The sequence below is a fragment of the Stegastes partitus genome, unplaced genomic scaffold (assembly GCF_000690725.1).
Source record: "Stegastes partitus isolate 25-593 unplaced genomic scaffold, Stegastes_partitus-1.0.2 Scaffold687, whole genome shotgun sequence".
Taxonomy (NCBI): Eukaryota; Metazoa; Chordata; class Actinopteri; family Pomacentridae; genus Stegastes; species Stegastes partitus.
Genome location: NW_007578418.1, coordinates 3,274 through 20,766, shown reverse-complemented (window position 1 = coordinate 20,766; position 17,493 = coordinate 3,274). Strand labels below are relative to the sequence as shown.

At 44.1% G+C, this 17,493-nt stretch overlaps 1 protein-coding gene across 1 annotated transcript in view; it reads right to left on the bottom strand.

Annotated features, from left to right (window-relative positions):
- The window catches only part of gdpd5a (glycerophosphodiester phosphodiesterase domain containing 5a), a 32,097-nt gene extending 15,078 nt beyond the window's left edge, over window positions 1-17,019 (bottom strand). The window contains exons 1-2 of the mRNA XM_008290631.1: window positions 16,943-17,019; window positions 7,918-8,092 (exon numbers count right to left, since the gene is read on the bottom strand). Coding sequence (XP_008288853.1) covers window positions 7,918-8,034 — 117 coding nt within the window. The 5' untranslated portion in view covers window positions 8,035-8,092; window positions 16,943-17,019. The remainder of the gene's footprint in view (window positions 1-7,917; window positions 8,093-16,942) is intronic.
- Between the last annotated feature and the right edge of the window lie 474 nt (window positions 17,020-17,493).

The following is a 17,493-nucleotide window of genomic DNA, read 5'->3' as shown; positions in this document are numbered from 1 at the left end:
AAATAAGTACTTTCATCACAGACTAATGCAATTATTAATGATGTAAGTATTTTCTTTGATTAATCAGTTTAGAGTTATTATTTGGTTTGTAGGAATTCAGTCACATTTACCCACAATGCCTGCTCTGTCCCTCCATCCTCACAACGCTCATGTTTTGTTTGAGAAAATCTTAATTTCAGCTACAAGCAAAGTTATCAGATGAGTGTAGTGGGTTAAAAACTACAATTTTTCCCTCTGAAACGAAGGCAGAGGAGAATAAAGTGACCTGAAATGTACACACTCCAGTAGAGTTACCTCAAATCTGCAAGTACAGCACATCAATGAATGCACTCAGTAAAAGCAAGTTCATGCTTTCTGCAACCACGTGTCCACACAAAGCTCTATGTGACACGCGTTTCACAGACTGCTAAAGTCTCCATGGTGTGTGGATATTTGTCTACAATTTGTGACTAAGCAGACTGTCCACACTACAACTGTTCATGTGTTGTTTTTGTAGTTTTACTGATGTGTTTTGTTTGTGGATTTAAAAAATAAAAAATAAAATAATAATACATGAAAAATCTATAAAACATTCCATAAAATTAATGATTTCTTAATATTGTTGGGTTGTTGAAATTCATGCTTTATGCTGTTTCATACCTCAGACAGCCAAGACACACAAACTATATAGTTCTGGCTGCCCAAGATCAGAATATTTCACAAAACAAGACACTTTCTGATTTTTACAACACACCAGCGTTACCCTCCCGCTCACAGACTCAGCTGAGGACCCAAAAAGATCCCAGAAATGGTCCCGTTCATCTGATCTGCTTCAAACTTAACACTGCACCTCCACAAGTTCTTAGTGACCGACCAAGTTTGAAATATAAAAACACACCTGGTTTAGTGGAGAAGATGGAAAAATTCTACCAACTTCATAAATACAGGTGAAGTCTGGACATTTCCATCAGTGAGCGTTGAAGCCGTCAGAGCAGCCGGTGTGTCCTTCAGACGAGCATCAACCAACCACCAAAACACAACGAATGGTCTACAGGAACCACAGTCTGCCACAGACCAGTGCAGCATGAACCACTGAGGTGCAGAGGCCACCCGAAGCGACTTGCAACATGGACCACTACATTAGCCCAGGATCACAAGAACATGGACCGCTACATTAGACCAGGATCACAAGAACATGGACCACTACAGTAGACCAGGATCACAACCACATGGGCCGCTACATTAGACCAGGCTCAGAACCACATGGACCGCTACATTAGACTGGACTTCCCATGATGCACAGAGCTCTTCTCCTCCTGGATCTCTGGACCTGGAGCTTCACATTTTTGATCTTTGGTCCCTGGTCTCATCGACCTTCAAAGTATGTATTGCCCGCTATGTTTGGGACTGGAGAGCAACAAACCCTGGCAGCAGTCGGCCAAAATGGGGGGGATGCAGAGACTACAAACTGGCCTCTCCTTTCCTGCCCTGGCGTTATCTGCCCACAGCGGACACAAAATGTAGCGTCTAGCTAACAGAACAGTGGAAAATCCAGCAGCTTAAGACCCGATATTTAGTTCAGCTCAAACGGAGCTAACAGAAGGGTGAATAGTGGAAATTCTTCAGCTGGCCAGGTGTAACTGTGGCTACTCTATTACTGCTGTGTGTTTCCTCTGAATGGCCTAAAAGTTATACTGATTTAAAGTGTCTGTTTTAATCATTTATCACATATTTCTGTTTTTTTTACATGGGTAGACAGCAGCTTCTAGCTTGAACCTGAGAAGTGATGAGTTCACAATCAACCATCTTCAAACTGTATAATCAGCAACGGCACATTTGCAAAATATAGTCATTAAACAATTCTGTTTCAGGTATTTTAATCCTCGTGTTTCAGGTGATATGTGATCATTAAAATGGAATCTTAGCACTACAAAGAGTTTCCTCCTAATCAAACATCTCTCTTGTTTGGAGCTACCGAGGTCACAACTTCACCATTTTCTCTCTCCATTCTGCTGACTTCCCGTAGCCATAATCTGAATCAAATGTTTAGAACAGTGTGAGCATACAGCATGAATCACTGAACGTGTTGCTAGGTTCTAACCCTCCACTGTGCAGTCCTTTGGCCTGACATGTGGGGCAAAGGTATAGAGGAGAGACTGTGCAGCGTTCAAGGACTCTTGCCTTCAGTAGTTAACAGGATTAGCAGCTAATGCCATGTGAGGGGAGGTGTAGGCTATGATAGGCCAGTCAACACATCCTGTTGCGCAGTGATCAGCTTTGCAGTGTACCGTGCCTGGACTCACCAATTCTGGCGGCTTATATAAGAAGCTGGAAGATGATTAGATGTGTGTGTGTGTGTGTGTGTGTGTGTGCAGGTGAACGGCTGCACTGATGAAGCTTTTGAATCGATGCTAAAGGCCTGTAAGAGGTTTCACTGTAAGCCAGGAGAAGAAAGGCTACACAACAGTATCAGGGAATATCTTTTAACTCGCTGTGGCCAGAAGAAATATGACAGTAGAAATATGAGCAGAGGCTGTTTTTAATTGGTTTAGCAGCCGCCTGTAAATGGCTGTGAGGCACTGAGCCAGAGTCACGTTGTCCATTCACCTCCTGCACCAAACAGCGTCCTTCATACGAGTCGCATCCGTGGATTCTGTTTTTTCTATTTACCTCTCGGCCTGAATGTGAAGTCAGCGTGTGACATCCTAATTAATACACATTTAATGCTGTTTTCTGCATTCGGATACTAGACGAGCTCCACATGTGAGACAGATCAGAAAACCCACCATCTGAAACAAATCAATACATCTGAATCCATTGTTTTTCCTTGAGGAGTTAATCTGAATATCTGAATGTAACTCTAGTCATCTGTGTGTTTGCTAGATTAGGTGTCAGGAGGAGGGTCACCAGAGGGGTCAGAGGACGGTTGTGACTAACAGGTCCAGTAATCCCCGGCTGAGAAAATCTCCATGGTGATGAAAATGGTGATGAGGATAGTTCCCCCCTGTAGGGCATAACTCTGCCCAGTGTGCTGTCAGGACCGTCTCTGGCTGTGCAGTACAAACAACATGTCAGAGTTCATGCTACTTGGATCCATTTTGTTTTATTAAGAGACGATATAACCAGGATGGGGAATGTAGGGGTGCAACGGATCCAAAATTCACTGTTTAGCCTGAATCATGACTTTGGAGTGGATCAGCTCCTGCAGCGACTGTCTCTCTGATCTGCCTTTACCATTCATGTGAACACACGAATGCTTTGTCTTGTCACAACAGTTCAATTTAGAGCTTTTAATGGTCTGTTTTCAGTGCAGTTTGTCTGTTTTTTGTCTGTAAGCAGGTTAATGCAACAACTACCAGGGTGGTGTTTTAAACTGTGAGCTCAGCATTGACTACAGTCTCTAAGCGCTCTTGTAGTTACTGTAAAAATCCACAGCGTCAGTAAAACTGTAGCTCACAGCATGATGGTTAAACTTTAAAATGAATTCAGAGTTGACATGCGCTTGGAACCATCGGAGGGATCTGTATCTGTGAGTTTTACTAATCCTGGCAAAGAAATACATCACAAACGATGAAATTAATGAAAATCCTCTAAACAACGTCACCATAAAAGCTGCTCGTTGACTTTCAGCAAGAAACATTCAGGTGACGACGACCTTACCGTACACCTGAATCAGAACACATTAGACACTAAAGAACAGGATCCTCCTCGTATCGTCTCATGCTTCGACAAACACTCTCCAGCCTTCAGCAGCTCGCTCTGACTGTTTGGCATCTGACACTTTCTCCTGAGCGTTAAACAGCTTTTAAGGGTCCCTCCATGCCTCTGTTTCGATACGCTGGCATCCAGCCTCTGACAGCGCTCATAAATCCTGAACTATGTGCTGACTTCACCACATGGCAAACCTCTTTCCTTCCTCTGCTGATAAACACGGGACAGACTGTTTCATGGAAGACAAGGTCAGTGTCAGCTGGACCCTGATAAAGCAACTCAACATGAGTGTATTCAGGATAAATGAACAGTTAGCTAATGCAGCAAGTACACACATTTAAAGCATTTTCATTTAGACCTGTGCAAGAAACTCCAGTAAAAGAATTCAGTCAGCTGGTTGTCCAGATCCTCTGAGGAGTCATGTTGGATGGATCAAACGTTCTACAGATAAACAGCTAATGTGTGATACTGCAGGTCTGAAACAAATGGGAAAGTCCATCCATCATCTCTACACCTTCATCCTCAGTAGGGTGGTGGGGGGCGGAGCCTATCCCAGCTGACTCAGGATGAAGGCAGGTTGTTTTGTGCAGGTGTAGACTTTATATAAGAGATGGACAAACTGCTTTCCACATCACCGTCTCAGCCTTTTGAAACCAGGCAGAGCAAGAGGAGGACTCATGGTGATGTTCAGAATTTACTAAACGAACATCATGCTGGAGACGTGAAACTAGCGATGGAGACCATAACCTCACTGGGAAAATGTTTGCTGAGTAACAGATCCAGTGAGAAGTCGGGTCATTCTCTCACAGACTTGTATTCAGTCGGACATCTTTCTGCAGCCAAAGCAGCGGCCCGGTGCTGCTGTTTGAAAGAATGCTGACATAAGACACAGACATAAAACACTGTGACGGTCTGCGGGCTCAGGGCAGGTGATGTGTTTACAGAAGCTTTTTCACTGAAAGCAGACGACTGCAGACTCTGGACACGAGGCTGACTAGAAGGCTGACACTAAATAAAAAGAATAAAGTTATGAAAACTAGAACATTGAGCTGAAAGGTGCTGAAACTCTTTGCAGAGCTGAATAAATGTTTCACACATTTGTAAGCATGTCAGAGTGTGAGCGGGACCGAATCCTGATGATCATGAATCAACATACTGACTGTTGTTAAAATGAAATCAAACACTGTGCTGCAGTGCAAACAGAGAGCGTTTCACTTCATGAATACCAGCCTGTCTGCTCCAGCACTGTGTGTCCGACTACATGCAGCTTTGTAGATGAGACACAGCGAGGACGCAGGCAGCTGTGGGTTGGTGTTTTTTCCTCTTGGTCAGCACATCATCAGCCCGGCACATATATTCAGTAAATGGACTAATTTATGGGCGAGCCACTGGCTCTTTGTGGCAAAGAAGACATCCAGCAGCAGGAGCTGTGGCTGCCCAGTGGGTATCCAACACAGCTGGGTGTCTGGCTCGGCCTTACACATCCCAACACTGCACTGATTCTATTACTTGCTTTATTGTGAGGATCGTTCTCCCCAGTTACTAGGGCCGGGTCCAGAAGCCCCTCAGGAATTCAGGAGAAAAAAAATGACATCAACATCTAATGGACTTGTTTCAGACCTTTACAACTTACAAGGATTCTGTAAATTCCCACTGAAATAGCAAAGTGAAGCTTAAAGGAATGAAATAATGAAACCTTCAAAGAAGAAAAACAAATGTTGGATTTCAGCCGTTAATAGTAACGAACTGTTAATTCTTGTTTTTAACCCATAAAGAAGCTCTTCAACACATCGCCGCTGCAGAGCGACTCAGTCATTAAAATCTACATGAATTTATTTTCTTTCTTTCTAGAAAGATTTTTTTAGAAATGCATAAGGAAAACAGTGCAACACTAGAAATGTGAGACACTCTGTTCCTGCTGTGGCCGACATGTGGACCATATAGACTCCAACATTATCTACTGTCCATCTCATAGGTATCCTTAAAAGAGACTGGAAATGCAGATGATGTGTCTTATGCATCGATCAGTCAGAAAATATAGAAAGCAAATGAAACACTGTCAAAAACAATGTCAGTTTTTAACAATAGTTTCGTCCCTGCAAAGCAAACCAAAGGGATATAAGAGGTCCAGTTACACAGCTGCACTACAATTACTACAATCACACTATAATTATGACAGAGACCTGATTGTGTGCATTAGGTTGCTGTTGTGTAGCCGCCTTTCACAAAGCCTGACCTACTTCTCCGGCCCTCAGAACCACAAAATGGAAAATAGTTCATTTATTCCTGAGGTGCACTCAGGTTTCAGTGCAGCCTCAGCAGGATTGTGTAGTGTCATTATCAGCCTGTGTTTCACTCTGCTGCACACTACGGTAGCAGCAGACACACACCCTGCACCCAGCCGGCCTGCATCATAGAAACGCCTATCGACGGGATCTCTGCATAGACCTACAGCAAACATGGAGGCAGCGATAAGGATCCTGTCATAACATCTGCTGTTCTTCAGCCTTTGTCAGTGAATTATTTAGGCAACTAGGACGTACATACACACACTGCATGCACACACTGCACACACACACACACACACACACACACACACAGACACATACACATGTCTGTTTTCTAACAACAACCTGTGTTTTAGTGAGACCAGCGTTTGTTTGTTGTTAATGCTGTTGTGTACCTGTGTGTTGTGTAGTGGCTCAGGTTACAACTATAAGAACATCAGCATTATGTAGAAAACACTTCACAGAAACATCTACAAACACCTTCATCAGGCCCTACAGCTGCTACATGATGCTCAGCTTCACCTCTTCACAGTCAGACGTGTCTTATTCTACAGAACAATTCAACATGTTTGACTGTAAACACTGAACATTAAGCCTGTGAGCACTGGGCGAGGTTCAGGGTCATTTCTTTACTTTTAAGCTTTTATCATAGTCATTATGAGGATGAGCCATACATGATATATCTTTTTTTTTTTCTTTTTGAAACCCTGCAGGTTATCCAGATCCTCCAACATTAGCCCTAAGTCATGGAGCAATAAGGACTTTGTGACTTAATGAGAAAACTGGACAAGAAATTAGTAAAGAGGTCTTTACAACATGATCACTTTGGGATGTCCATTCATGTGACGCACATAAAAACTCTGGTTCTGGTTCTTGCAACATGATATTAACATGCAGATTGCAGACTGCATACTAATAAGAAGATATCAACCTATTGACATGTCTGCACAGTTAGGATGGACACAGAGCTGGATGCAGGCACGTAAAGTAAATCTAATCATATTTTTTTATCATCAACACTTTGTTCCACAAGCAAATAACGAGCATCGTTAGAAAGGTGAAGCTGTGTGTTAGAAATAATAAGAATAAATTATTAGGAAATAATGCTGAGGTTGATTGTTGTCTTTCCTTACACCAAACTTTGAGTATTGAAAATGTCTACATTCATCATATTATGTCCTTATTCTGGGCTGCAGGTGGATCAGTGGTGGTTAGCACCGTCGCCCCGCAGCTAGAAGATCCCCGGTGAGGACACCCGGGATCTTTCTGCGTGGAGTCTCCATGTTCTCCCCGTGCAGCGTGGGTTCTCTCCAGGTTCTCCGGCTTCCTCCCACAGTCCAGAAACATGTTGAGGTTAATTGGTGATTGTAAATTGTCCGTAGGTGTGAATGTGAGTGTGCTTGGTTGTCTGTCTCTAAGTGTAGCCCTGTGATAGACTGGTTACCTGTCCAGGTGAACCTGCCTTCACCCTGAGTCAGCTGGGATAGACTCCAGCCCCCACCACCCTAGTTAAGGTGTAGAGATGATGGATGGTTGGATGGATGGATGGATGGATGTTCTTATTCTCTGATCAGATATTTCATGATTTAAATAATAATTTTGCCACTTTGAGGCTATTTCATGCAGCAGAGTTGTTGTGTTTTAATATATTTTTTATCACATGTAAACCAGACTAAGTTTTTAGTACTAAAACTCTGAATCATATTTTTCCTGCCCAGTCTTCTTCAAAGCCCCAGTACTTTATCTCCCATCTACAGTCCCCAGTACACCACAACACATCTACAAACAGCAGTAAGACAGAGCAGCAGCAATAACATCAGGTTTCACTGGAACTAACACACGACTGCTGTGTGTTTATTGTTACACTGAACAAAGAACATTATAATATTTGAGATCGTTATATGATGTCCACACTTGATGATCAGAAGTATTATCTTACCCCAGAGCTGTCGTCTTGGGAACGCTGATAGCGTTTCCAGCGGCAACCATAGATCCCAGTGACAAAGGACACAAAGACCTGCTTCTCATAGACCTGTAAGGGTTGGTGTTTCACCATGCTCCTTCAGCCTCAACGCGCCACCAGTCCGTTAACATCCCACACAGCACTGGGAACCCTGAAGAACACCAAGATGTTACTAAACAAGACAAGCTTTGGAAAAGAAATTAGCTCAGTCTTTGTACATACAATTACACTTTTCATCAACATGGCATATCACGTCATGCTGCGCAGCTATATTTTCACAAAACAACACGATATGTTGACAGCCCTGGGCCTTGTTTCTACTGACAACACCTGTGAGAGGAAGTCAACACACCGTTCAGTAGTGAGTCTGGTCTACGACAGACATAATGATACGGTTTATGTTTTACAGCCACTGAGTCAGCCTTTAACCATGACAGGATTTATGGCTGAGGAACAGAGACAAATAGAAATCAGCAGGTAGGTAACATCTATCTGTGGCTATGACTTGATCCTTTAACAGGCTGAACATCTGTAAAAAAGCAGGAGTCAGAGGGAGGCGGCATGTTGCCCTCTAGCTGCCTCACAGAGAAGCTTGTTGCCGTGGTGCCGCTCAAAAATCTCCTGGCACAAGAAGTGATGTTCTTCATGGCGGCACAATACCTCGGCTCTTTGTTTCACACTCCTTCATGACCCAAATGAGGTCTTGTGTTGTTTGTTTTTTACATTCCTGGATGGAGTAACTTACAGTCAGGTTTAGATTATTGCCTAATTTTAGCTTCAGTAATCTATAGTATGAGTTATTTATGTAACTTCTACAAATAAAGCTGGATTCTTGGAATCAGTTCTCAGCTCTAGCGTGTGACCTGCAGGACCTTTCTGTCGATGACACACCTCGGTGCCACAGGGAGAGACTGGATTGACTTCGGTTTGTTAGCTTTACCACTTAGCCCCAGACCGTAACAAGGCAGCTACTGGTCTTGATCAATTGCCATTAGAGTTTTTATTTATCCTTTATGGTCCCCAGAAGATGAATCATAGTGAATCTGATTATCCCTGGCTGCTCCGACACCACCATGCACGCCAACATCAAAACCATCTGCCAAACATTGTGTAGCCGTCACAACAGCTCTGACCTGCTGGAGGACAGACACCGGACCTCTGGGATCCTCTGGGTCCTGTGGGATGGGGGTCAGGGCTCTGTGGATCAGGTTTGTTCCAGTCTCATCTGAGGAGTCTGGCGGCCAGGGCAACACTTTGAGCTATTGGTTGTGCTCCTTGAGTGGTTCCTGGGCAGTATTGGTAGTCTAGCAGAGGGCATAGTGCTGCTGGGTATGCTGGGTCTGCAGCAACGTCCAGGTGGGAGGTATGTGTTAGAGCAGGGGTCTCCAATCCTGGTCCTCGAGGGCCGCAATCCAGCATGTTGGAGATGTTTCCCTCTTCCAACACACCTGATTCACATCATCAGGATGGTTATCATATCTTCTGCAGAGCTTGATGATGAGCTGATCATTTGAATCAGGTGTGTTGGAAGAAGGGAAACATCTAAAACATGCTGGATAGGGGCTCTCGAGGACCAGGATTGGGCACCCCTATGTTAAAGTAACCTTCACATGAATGCCAGGACCCACGGTTCCCCAACAGAACCACATGATCAGAGCCATTCATGTCATCTGTCAGTGGTTTTAATGTTGTGGAAGTTGTAAATAGATCAGCTATTATTAAATAGATTACTGCATCAAGGTCCCCAGCAAATATATCCTAATGACTTATTGATCCTCTGACTTTTCCTTCAGTGTGACCCGAGGGTCTCCTGATGACAGCTCCATCAGCAGGTTGGCATTTCACGTGGGGCTGGTTGAACTGCCCTGCTGCATTCATTCCCCCCACATGATGAATTCTTCTGACTTTTCACCGACGGCTCTCTGAGAATGATATTTTTCAAAATGAAAACTATAATGTGGGCGCCCTGGAGCTCACCTGGCGACCCATGAACAGTCACCTACAGTCACCAACACAGCTGTCATGGGTTTGAGTCCAGCCCTTTGCTGCAGGTCTCCACCCTCTCCTGTCTCACTCTCTCACTATCCTGACTAATGAAAGGCAAAAAGGCCAGAAAAAAACATTTTAAAACATCTGCTACAGATATTCAACGTCCCCGGAGAATAAATTCTTATTAATTCGGTGGCAGTGAATCTCCTCTGGCACTTTCAGTTCATCAGATACTTTGGATTATGTACTAGAAGAAGTAATAACATCCCCACTGGCTCAGCTGTACTTCCTGCTAATCAGTAAATGTAAATATGCTCACACATTAAACTAAATGGTGAACCTGACACTGTGAACATTACCGCAGTAAACACGAGCATCTTAGGACTGTTATTTCTCAGTCTTGCCTCTCGGAGCCGTGATTACATCGACTGAACCTCTAAAACTAATTTCTGTGTTTTGCAGTTACATGTTTAGAATTACTTTCCATGAAAATAATCATTTTAAATGTCCGAGATGTGACTCCACACCTTTGTGTTAATTAAAATGATGATGAGGTTTCCACCGTGGGCTCTGGTCTGACAACTGTGAGTCAAATGTGTTTGAACTAGTAACCGATTCTGAAAACACTGACCTGCACATGCGTCACAGTGGTCATGTATTATATGTACATCGCTCTTCAGCATTAGCAGCGTAGCGGTACTGGATAGCCTCGATTTGCTTTTTCATCAAACAGCTAATACGTTAGATCAAGACTCACAGTTTCTCCTTTGTGACAGAAAACCGAAAGTTTCTCCCCGTCGTTGCTTCGCCTCTGATACAGAACATCATTAGGTTTATTGTGTTTGAAACCCTGGTGGCATAAATCTGTGTTTTTGAGTCTGCACTGTGGTTCCGAGGCAGAAACACTCAGACACGGTGTAGACGACAGGAATCAATAAAGAAATAACACACGAGCCGTATTTCAAAGACAAAATCTGACCCTGGATCTGAATTTGGATGTAACCTCCATAAAAAGGATGACAGATAGCACAGGGTCAGGCTGAAAAGATCTCCTTTATGTAGTTGTCATGGCAATTACCTAAATCTGAACAGCTGGTAGAGGACGCTGCTTGAAAAGAAGGCTTCGGACACCTCACATCTTCTACATGGTCTGAATCAAAGTCAACAGCGGATCTTTGAAGAGAGCACAAAGTCACTCGTCTCTCTGGCTGATGTTAAAGCAAGCAGCTGTCTTATTTTAGAGGGATTTCTTTGAAATGCTTCCTAGAGAACGTCTCAAAGCGCACCTGTAAAGTCCACTGAGGGGAAAGCGTCACTGGAGTTTGCTTATAGGGTCACAATCATCCCTCGCAGGTAACGATAAGCCTCGATTGTACTTGGAGGCACACTTGGACATCTGCAGACGCCACAAACATGCAGGTGTTGCTATGATACGACCTACAGCCAACTCTGAACTCCGTTCTATATCTATACGTGTTTCACAAAGTAAAGGAGACCTTGCAGACAGAAATTTTGGCCTGTATGCAGATTGTCACTGGCTTGAGCAGAAAACATTTCCATCACATGGACCTTTGCATACTCCTAGACATGGATAGTAATAGAGCAGTGCTACGCTTCCCATGTTTGCAAGCAGGAGGGTCCACATGATGTCACTGTCATCATCTCCCCAAGTTCACAGGAGTGTGTAAGGAGTGTATGGAGGTCGATAACAACAGCAGCAGTGCACATGCTTGGCAGTGGTGCACTTCTACAAATACATAGACATGAATTACAGTGCATGTATGAAACACAGTGGAGGAGAACAGAGAAGTACTGCAAGGCCAGTGCTATACTTTCCACAAGTACGCAAAGGTCTGTTTGGGTCCAAAGCAATGTAATTTCCATAAGTCCGTGTTGACCCCTCCACATGTGGAATAGATCGGGTCTACTGTGTGTGTATGGAACAATAAAGTCGTATAATAACAACAACTGCATGTCTGTTGTGTCTGCAGCTATCCATCAAGTACACTCATGACTGACGCTGGCGCTGTGCACACACCCTGAGGTGCCCTGTATCAATAGGAAACATCCAGTGAGACCAGTACCGGGGTGGCACTGCACCGGGCCTGGCGTGGCTATTTAACAAGCCCACCTCAGACTCTCCAGCCACAGATAGAAACGGAGCCATCTGGTGCCGCCGGTCCGACTGCAACCTTCTCCACGGCTGCTTGATTTCATCTGACCAAGCTTTGAGGACGAGGTTTTCTACAGAGAAAATTAATCTCATCCTGATAACTAAGCTCGGCTGAAATAAAACGTCTAACATTTTATTTTTATCTCTTTTGATAAGAGGCCGCAATAAATGGCAATTTCCCTGACAGATAAGCACCAGTTTCCTGGTCAACGATCCTCAACAAAACAAACTGCTCCTTTGTCCTTATCTCTAGGAAGAGAAATTACAACATGGCAGGAGGACCGGGCTAAATCTGGGCCTGGATGTGTTCGTGTGCAGCAACACTCCGTTTCCATATCAAGATTTTAGGATGCAAAAAACGGAAAGCAATTAGGGAAGGAAAATTTCGAATCAGCATCACATTATAGCAGCTCTTTGAGGCTGTACTTGGACAGAGCAGTAGATCTTTTTCACAGCAGACAATCTGACGTGTCAGCAAGAAAAGCTCGGGTGGAAAATGAATGATGGCTCGGTTCCATTAGGTGGCCCCGTGATCCAACCAGCACGCACAATAGCAGGGCCTGTTCTGAGTGGAACGCAACCACCGCAATCACACCTGTTCTCACCCTGATGTGACATTTAAATTGTGTGCGATGAAGAATGTTTGAGGTAAATCCATCACGTGCTAACATGGCAACAAGGCTTATTACGTCTGTCATGCAGGTCAGCGTGTTTGGATGCTAACATTTGCTCATTAGTCCCTGAGACCAAAGAGAATGTCATTCATTTTGCAGGAAACTGGTTGAAAAGTTAAGAGATGACCAGAGATATTAAGCTGCCTCCTTTTAGCATCAGATTTATTTTGTGTATAGAGGAAACTTTCCCAAGATGTTTTAGCCAGCAGCAGGAAAATCACCAGAATGCCAGAATGATAAGAATAAAAAAAGCAATTTAATTTTTTTTAAGTTTTGTTCATTCGGTATATTGTCAGGATTAACAACTCTAATTTTACAATGCGTATTGCTGGATAATATAAAATAATATTAATAAAGATACTGACAATGGCTGAAATTCAGGGCTTGAGTTGGACAAAAACCAAAACTCTTTAAAGAAGGTTAAAGGAATGTCATGTTTCAGGAACTTCTCTTCAAACAGACCTTTTAACTGTCTCAGAGAAACTGATAAAAGTGACATAATGTAAACATTCTTACGTTGGATGAGCGACATTAGATTTTTGCCGTCACGCTGTACAGCACTGAAGCCGTGCATCCTCAGTGTGTGAATGTGAACATCAGTGTGGGATTTACTGCTAACCTAAACAGTCTTCAAACAGGAAGTTATTGTGCATCCACCTCGCAGATCTGCATCCTTTCATTGCTGAGTGCTTATTATATGGAAACTCCCCCGCCTGAGGGAGGTTTCTGTTGGATTCAGAGGAGCTGGCAGATTCCCAGCATTCACATCCTGACCCTGTCCTCAAAACAAGGGCCAACTGGAGCTGAAATCACAGCGGCCTTATTCCAGCCAGGTTGGCCTATTGTCTGTCTGCGTAACCATGGAGCTATCATCACAGAGCTGTGGTCATCGTGAGGTAAACTAGAGCCACTCAGGCCCAGACGAGGAGCTCCACTCGTCTGTTCCTGTGCAGGTTTTGACATCTTTAGCAGGAAATGAACACATTTCCACGTGCGATCATTCTAAGAGTATTAAGGCCGCTTCACTTTATGCATTGTGTAAAAAGAATAACTTGAATAAAACATTGATTTAATCTCAATAACCCATAATGACTCCATAAAAACATGTTTGTTTTTAATTTATCAAAATTAAAGCTAAAGTTTCTCATTTACAAAAGCCTGGAATAGTTTGCCTCCTGCTTTCTTTATTTCTCAAAATGTATTTAGAATTGGATCAGGGTCCATCTGAGAGGAACTGAACTGACTGGACTGGAGGCACACCCTTCTATATAAGGTCCCACAATCCATAGTGCCGGTTAGGATAAAAACCAAGCCATGAAGTCTACGGACTTCTCTGGAGGCACAGGGTTTGCACAATGGCCACAATAATTATGGAACCACAGGTATTCCTCCTAAAGTCAGCCAAACAGCTGAACAGAGGACATCGAGAACCCAACAGTTACTCAGCAGAGAACCTGCTGGAAGGAAAACCATCTCAGCAGTCCTCTATCAAAGAGTTTTTCTGGTAGAGCAGCGAGATGGAAGTCACTCTGAGCAACATATGAAGACACAGGAATGTTTGGAGTTTGTAAAATAGTGTTTAAAGGACTTTGAGAGCACGTGGAAATAAAATCTCTGCTCTGATTAGGCAAAAACTATCGAGAGAACTTGTTGAACATGAGGCGCCGCTCAACACGTGCTCATAACGCAGAGTGAAGCACGGTGGTGGCAGCATCATGCTTTGGCGGTGCTTCTTTGCAACAGGCACAAAAAGATCAGAACAAAGGGAGGAATGAATGCAGCTAAATACAGAGGAGCTGTTGCTCCAGAGTGCAGCGACCTGACAACGGGATGATGGTTCACCGTTCAGCAGCACAAAGACCGACAGCATGCAGCTAGGTTTAGTTTTAACTTCAATCCTTCTGCAGCGAGTTCTTAAAACACGAATTTGTGTAGATTGATGGAAAAACTCACATTTCATTCACTTAAAATTACATCTCCAACATAATAAAACGTGCAGGAAGACAAAGAGGACTGAATGGTTTCTGAAGCTGAAGACACATGTTAAAGGGCTGCAGCTATGAAGAGTTCCTCTCTCCAAATCCCCCTGCTCATCGTTCCTTTCCATTAATCATAAATTCAACAAAAGGAAATAAGTCTGGGCTGACCAGAGGTCCCTGATGTGGATAAATGAAGAATTGAATGTTTTATTCAGGAGCTACAGGTCAGTGTTTCTGTCTGACTGCTGCTATAGTCTGATGCTCTGATGGAACAAAGTCATGTAGATAACAAAGACAAAACCTGTTGAACCCAAAGTAAAATAAAAATTAAAGTCTTTCACCAGCACATGACAGAAAAGGAATCTGATCATAAAAACATGGGCAGCCTTTGAACACATTCCTCCAATACGAGTTTTATTTAGTAGTTTCAGTAAATATAATAATATTACTGGACGACGTGGGATGTGACGTCAGTAAACGCTGGTTCTGTTTGGTTAGAGCCGTACGGGAGCTGTGATGAGTCAGCAGTGTACTTACAGCAGCAGGAGCAGTTCTGTTGATTGGACTCTCTGGTCTGATGTGCCATTAATGTTTAATGTGTTTTCTATTGTTTCTTTTAGCTTCTGTTACAGGCTGTGTACAGTGTAGTCAGTGCACTCTGTCAGGACATCAGGACAAGCCTGAAAGATGAAATACTTCATTGCTGTTCCTCCAGTCAGCACCTTGTTAAAAAGCCTATCTAAATATTACTCTGATTTACCCGGGCTCACCTGTCCTCAGTCTGGGACACAGCCCTCGTGGGCTTTCTGCTGGCTTCAGGCCCGGTTCCTCTGATGAACCTGCCATTCGTCTGAGAGAACTTTACTACGATCCTTGTTTCCTTGCCAGCCTCTCAGAGTAACCTGGTTACGGTCAACACGCCTCCAAGGCTGCAGGCGTCTCGCTGAGTTGTCAGCGGGGCTCCGAGTATGCACTCGCTGAATAATAATACAATAATCCATTAAGTCTCAGCCGACCAATCGCCACGGAGCCTCGACCATATCTGTCTATTATTAGCCTTTTATCTCGGTCACCGCCGTCTCTTTCCAGGCTTCCATCGTTCACTCCTTCATGAAATTTATATATGCATGCATTAATAATATCCTTAATCTTTCAGTGGATTTAGCCAAAAATAGAGTTTCCATTAGTGCTCGGGGCTCATTAAGCACGGGGAGGAGCAGAGGGCCGGGGCTGGAAACAAAGCGGCTCTGGAGGCCAGCGAGGTTACCAGCCAGTGATCATCAGGTGGTCAGAAGACTGGAGGCATCTTCTGGGAGGCAGAGTGAGATCCTGCTCTCCTGCCCTGCACCTGTGAAGCCTCTGATTCAGTACAGGTGATTTAAACCTGACACAATACAAGAGATGCTGCAGGAAGGCCAGGACGCAGAGGGAGATGAAGGATGGTGGTCAAACATGAGGGTCATGAGCGGTGTGAGACGACAAACCTGATGTTCAGACAGGTGTTAGAACTCCACAGTAATGGCTCAATCAAACCTTACTTCTTTACTGAACCACATCAGACCTTATTTTAAAAACTAAACGCCTGATGGATTTTTTATTCTAATTGATAGCAGGGCTGCAATAATGACTATTTTCCTTATTATTACTTTACTTTGTGAAAAAGTTCCTGTTATAATCCTGCTTGTTTTGTCTCTGTTCATCACACAAAGATGCACATCACATTTTCAAACCTGAGAAATCAGAACTTCAGCTTGAAGAGGACTGAACATGGCAGGTGTCCAAACAGGTGCTGATTATTTGTCTTTCGATCTGATCATTGAAGCTCTAGTGTACATAAACTACCCTCAGTGTTTGTTCAGCACAACATTTTGTCATTTTTGTGTACTACCACATATCAACAGTGTTGTTTTTTTCTCCCACAGGTGTTGCTGAAGTTACCAAACAGAACTGTTCAGAGCTGTCTCCATTCACTCCCCTCCAGTCATTTAATGTTTGGAACAGTTCTGGTGATGCGTAATTCACCGTCAGAACATTGGAACGGGCTAAAACAGGGATCTGATGGTTTTAAAACATAAATAAGATCCAGTGAGGACAGACCACTCGAGTCAATTCCACGAACTGATCACACAACAGACTCGGTGCCGGCTGAGTGAAGATAATCCGATCAAGTGCGCACAAACACTTACCTCGCCTCCACTGCAGCCTTTTTATCCCGATCACTGCTCACAAAGTCAGAGGTTCTCGGTTAATGAGTTATTTCCGTGGAAGTTGACATAACGCTGAGTGTTCGCAGCAGTTCAGGGACTCGCAGGAGACTTTGGAGCGGCTCTGAGCGGCTGCGTGAGGCCGAGCGGCGGCGGCGGCGCACATCAGCCCGCGTCACGCTGAACGGAGGAGAGCTGCTGCCTGGAAGCACCGAGCGAGCCGTCTGAGAAAGTCCAGCACAGTTAGTTGTTGGATGAAGACGCACCTCCAGGAGCGTTCACGGCAGAGTTACGGGCTGTAATCCGCGAGGCACGGAGGGGGAGGAGCTGTGCGCCACGCTGCAAGAAACACGCAGCCTGCGGAGGTTTAAGGCTGAAGCACCGGACCGACAGGAGGCTGAGAGGAGGGTTTTTTTGTAGTGTGGATCATGTGTCTGGCAGGTAAACGACCTGAGCAGCTGGCCTGCACTCCTGCTGGACAGACAGGGATGATGATTGAGGTTTTTGTGGTGATTCACGTGAAGCTTTAAAGA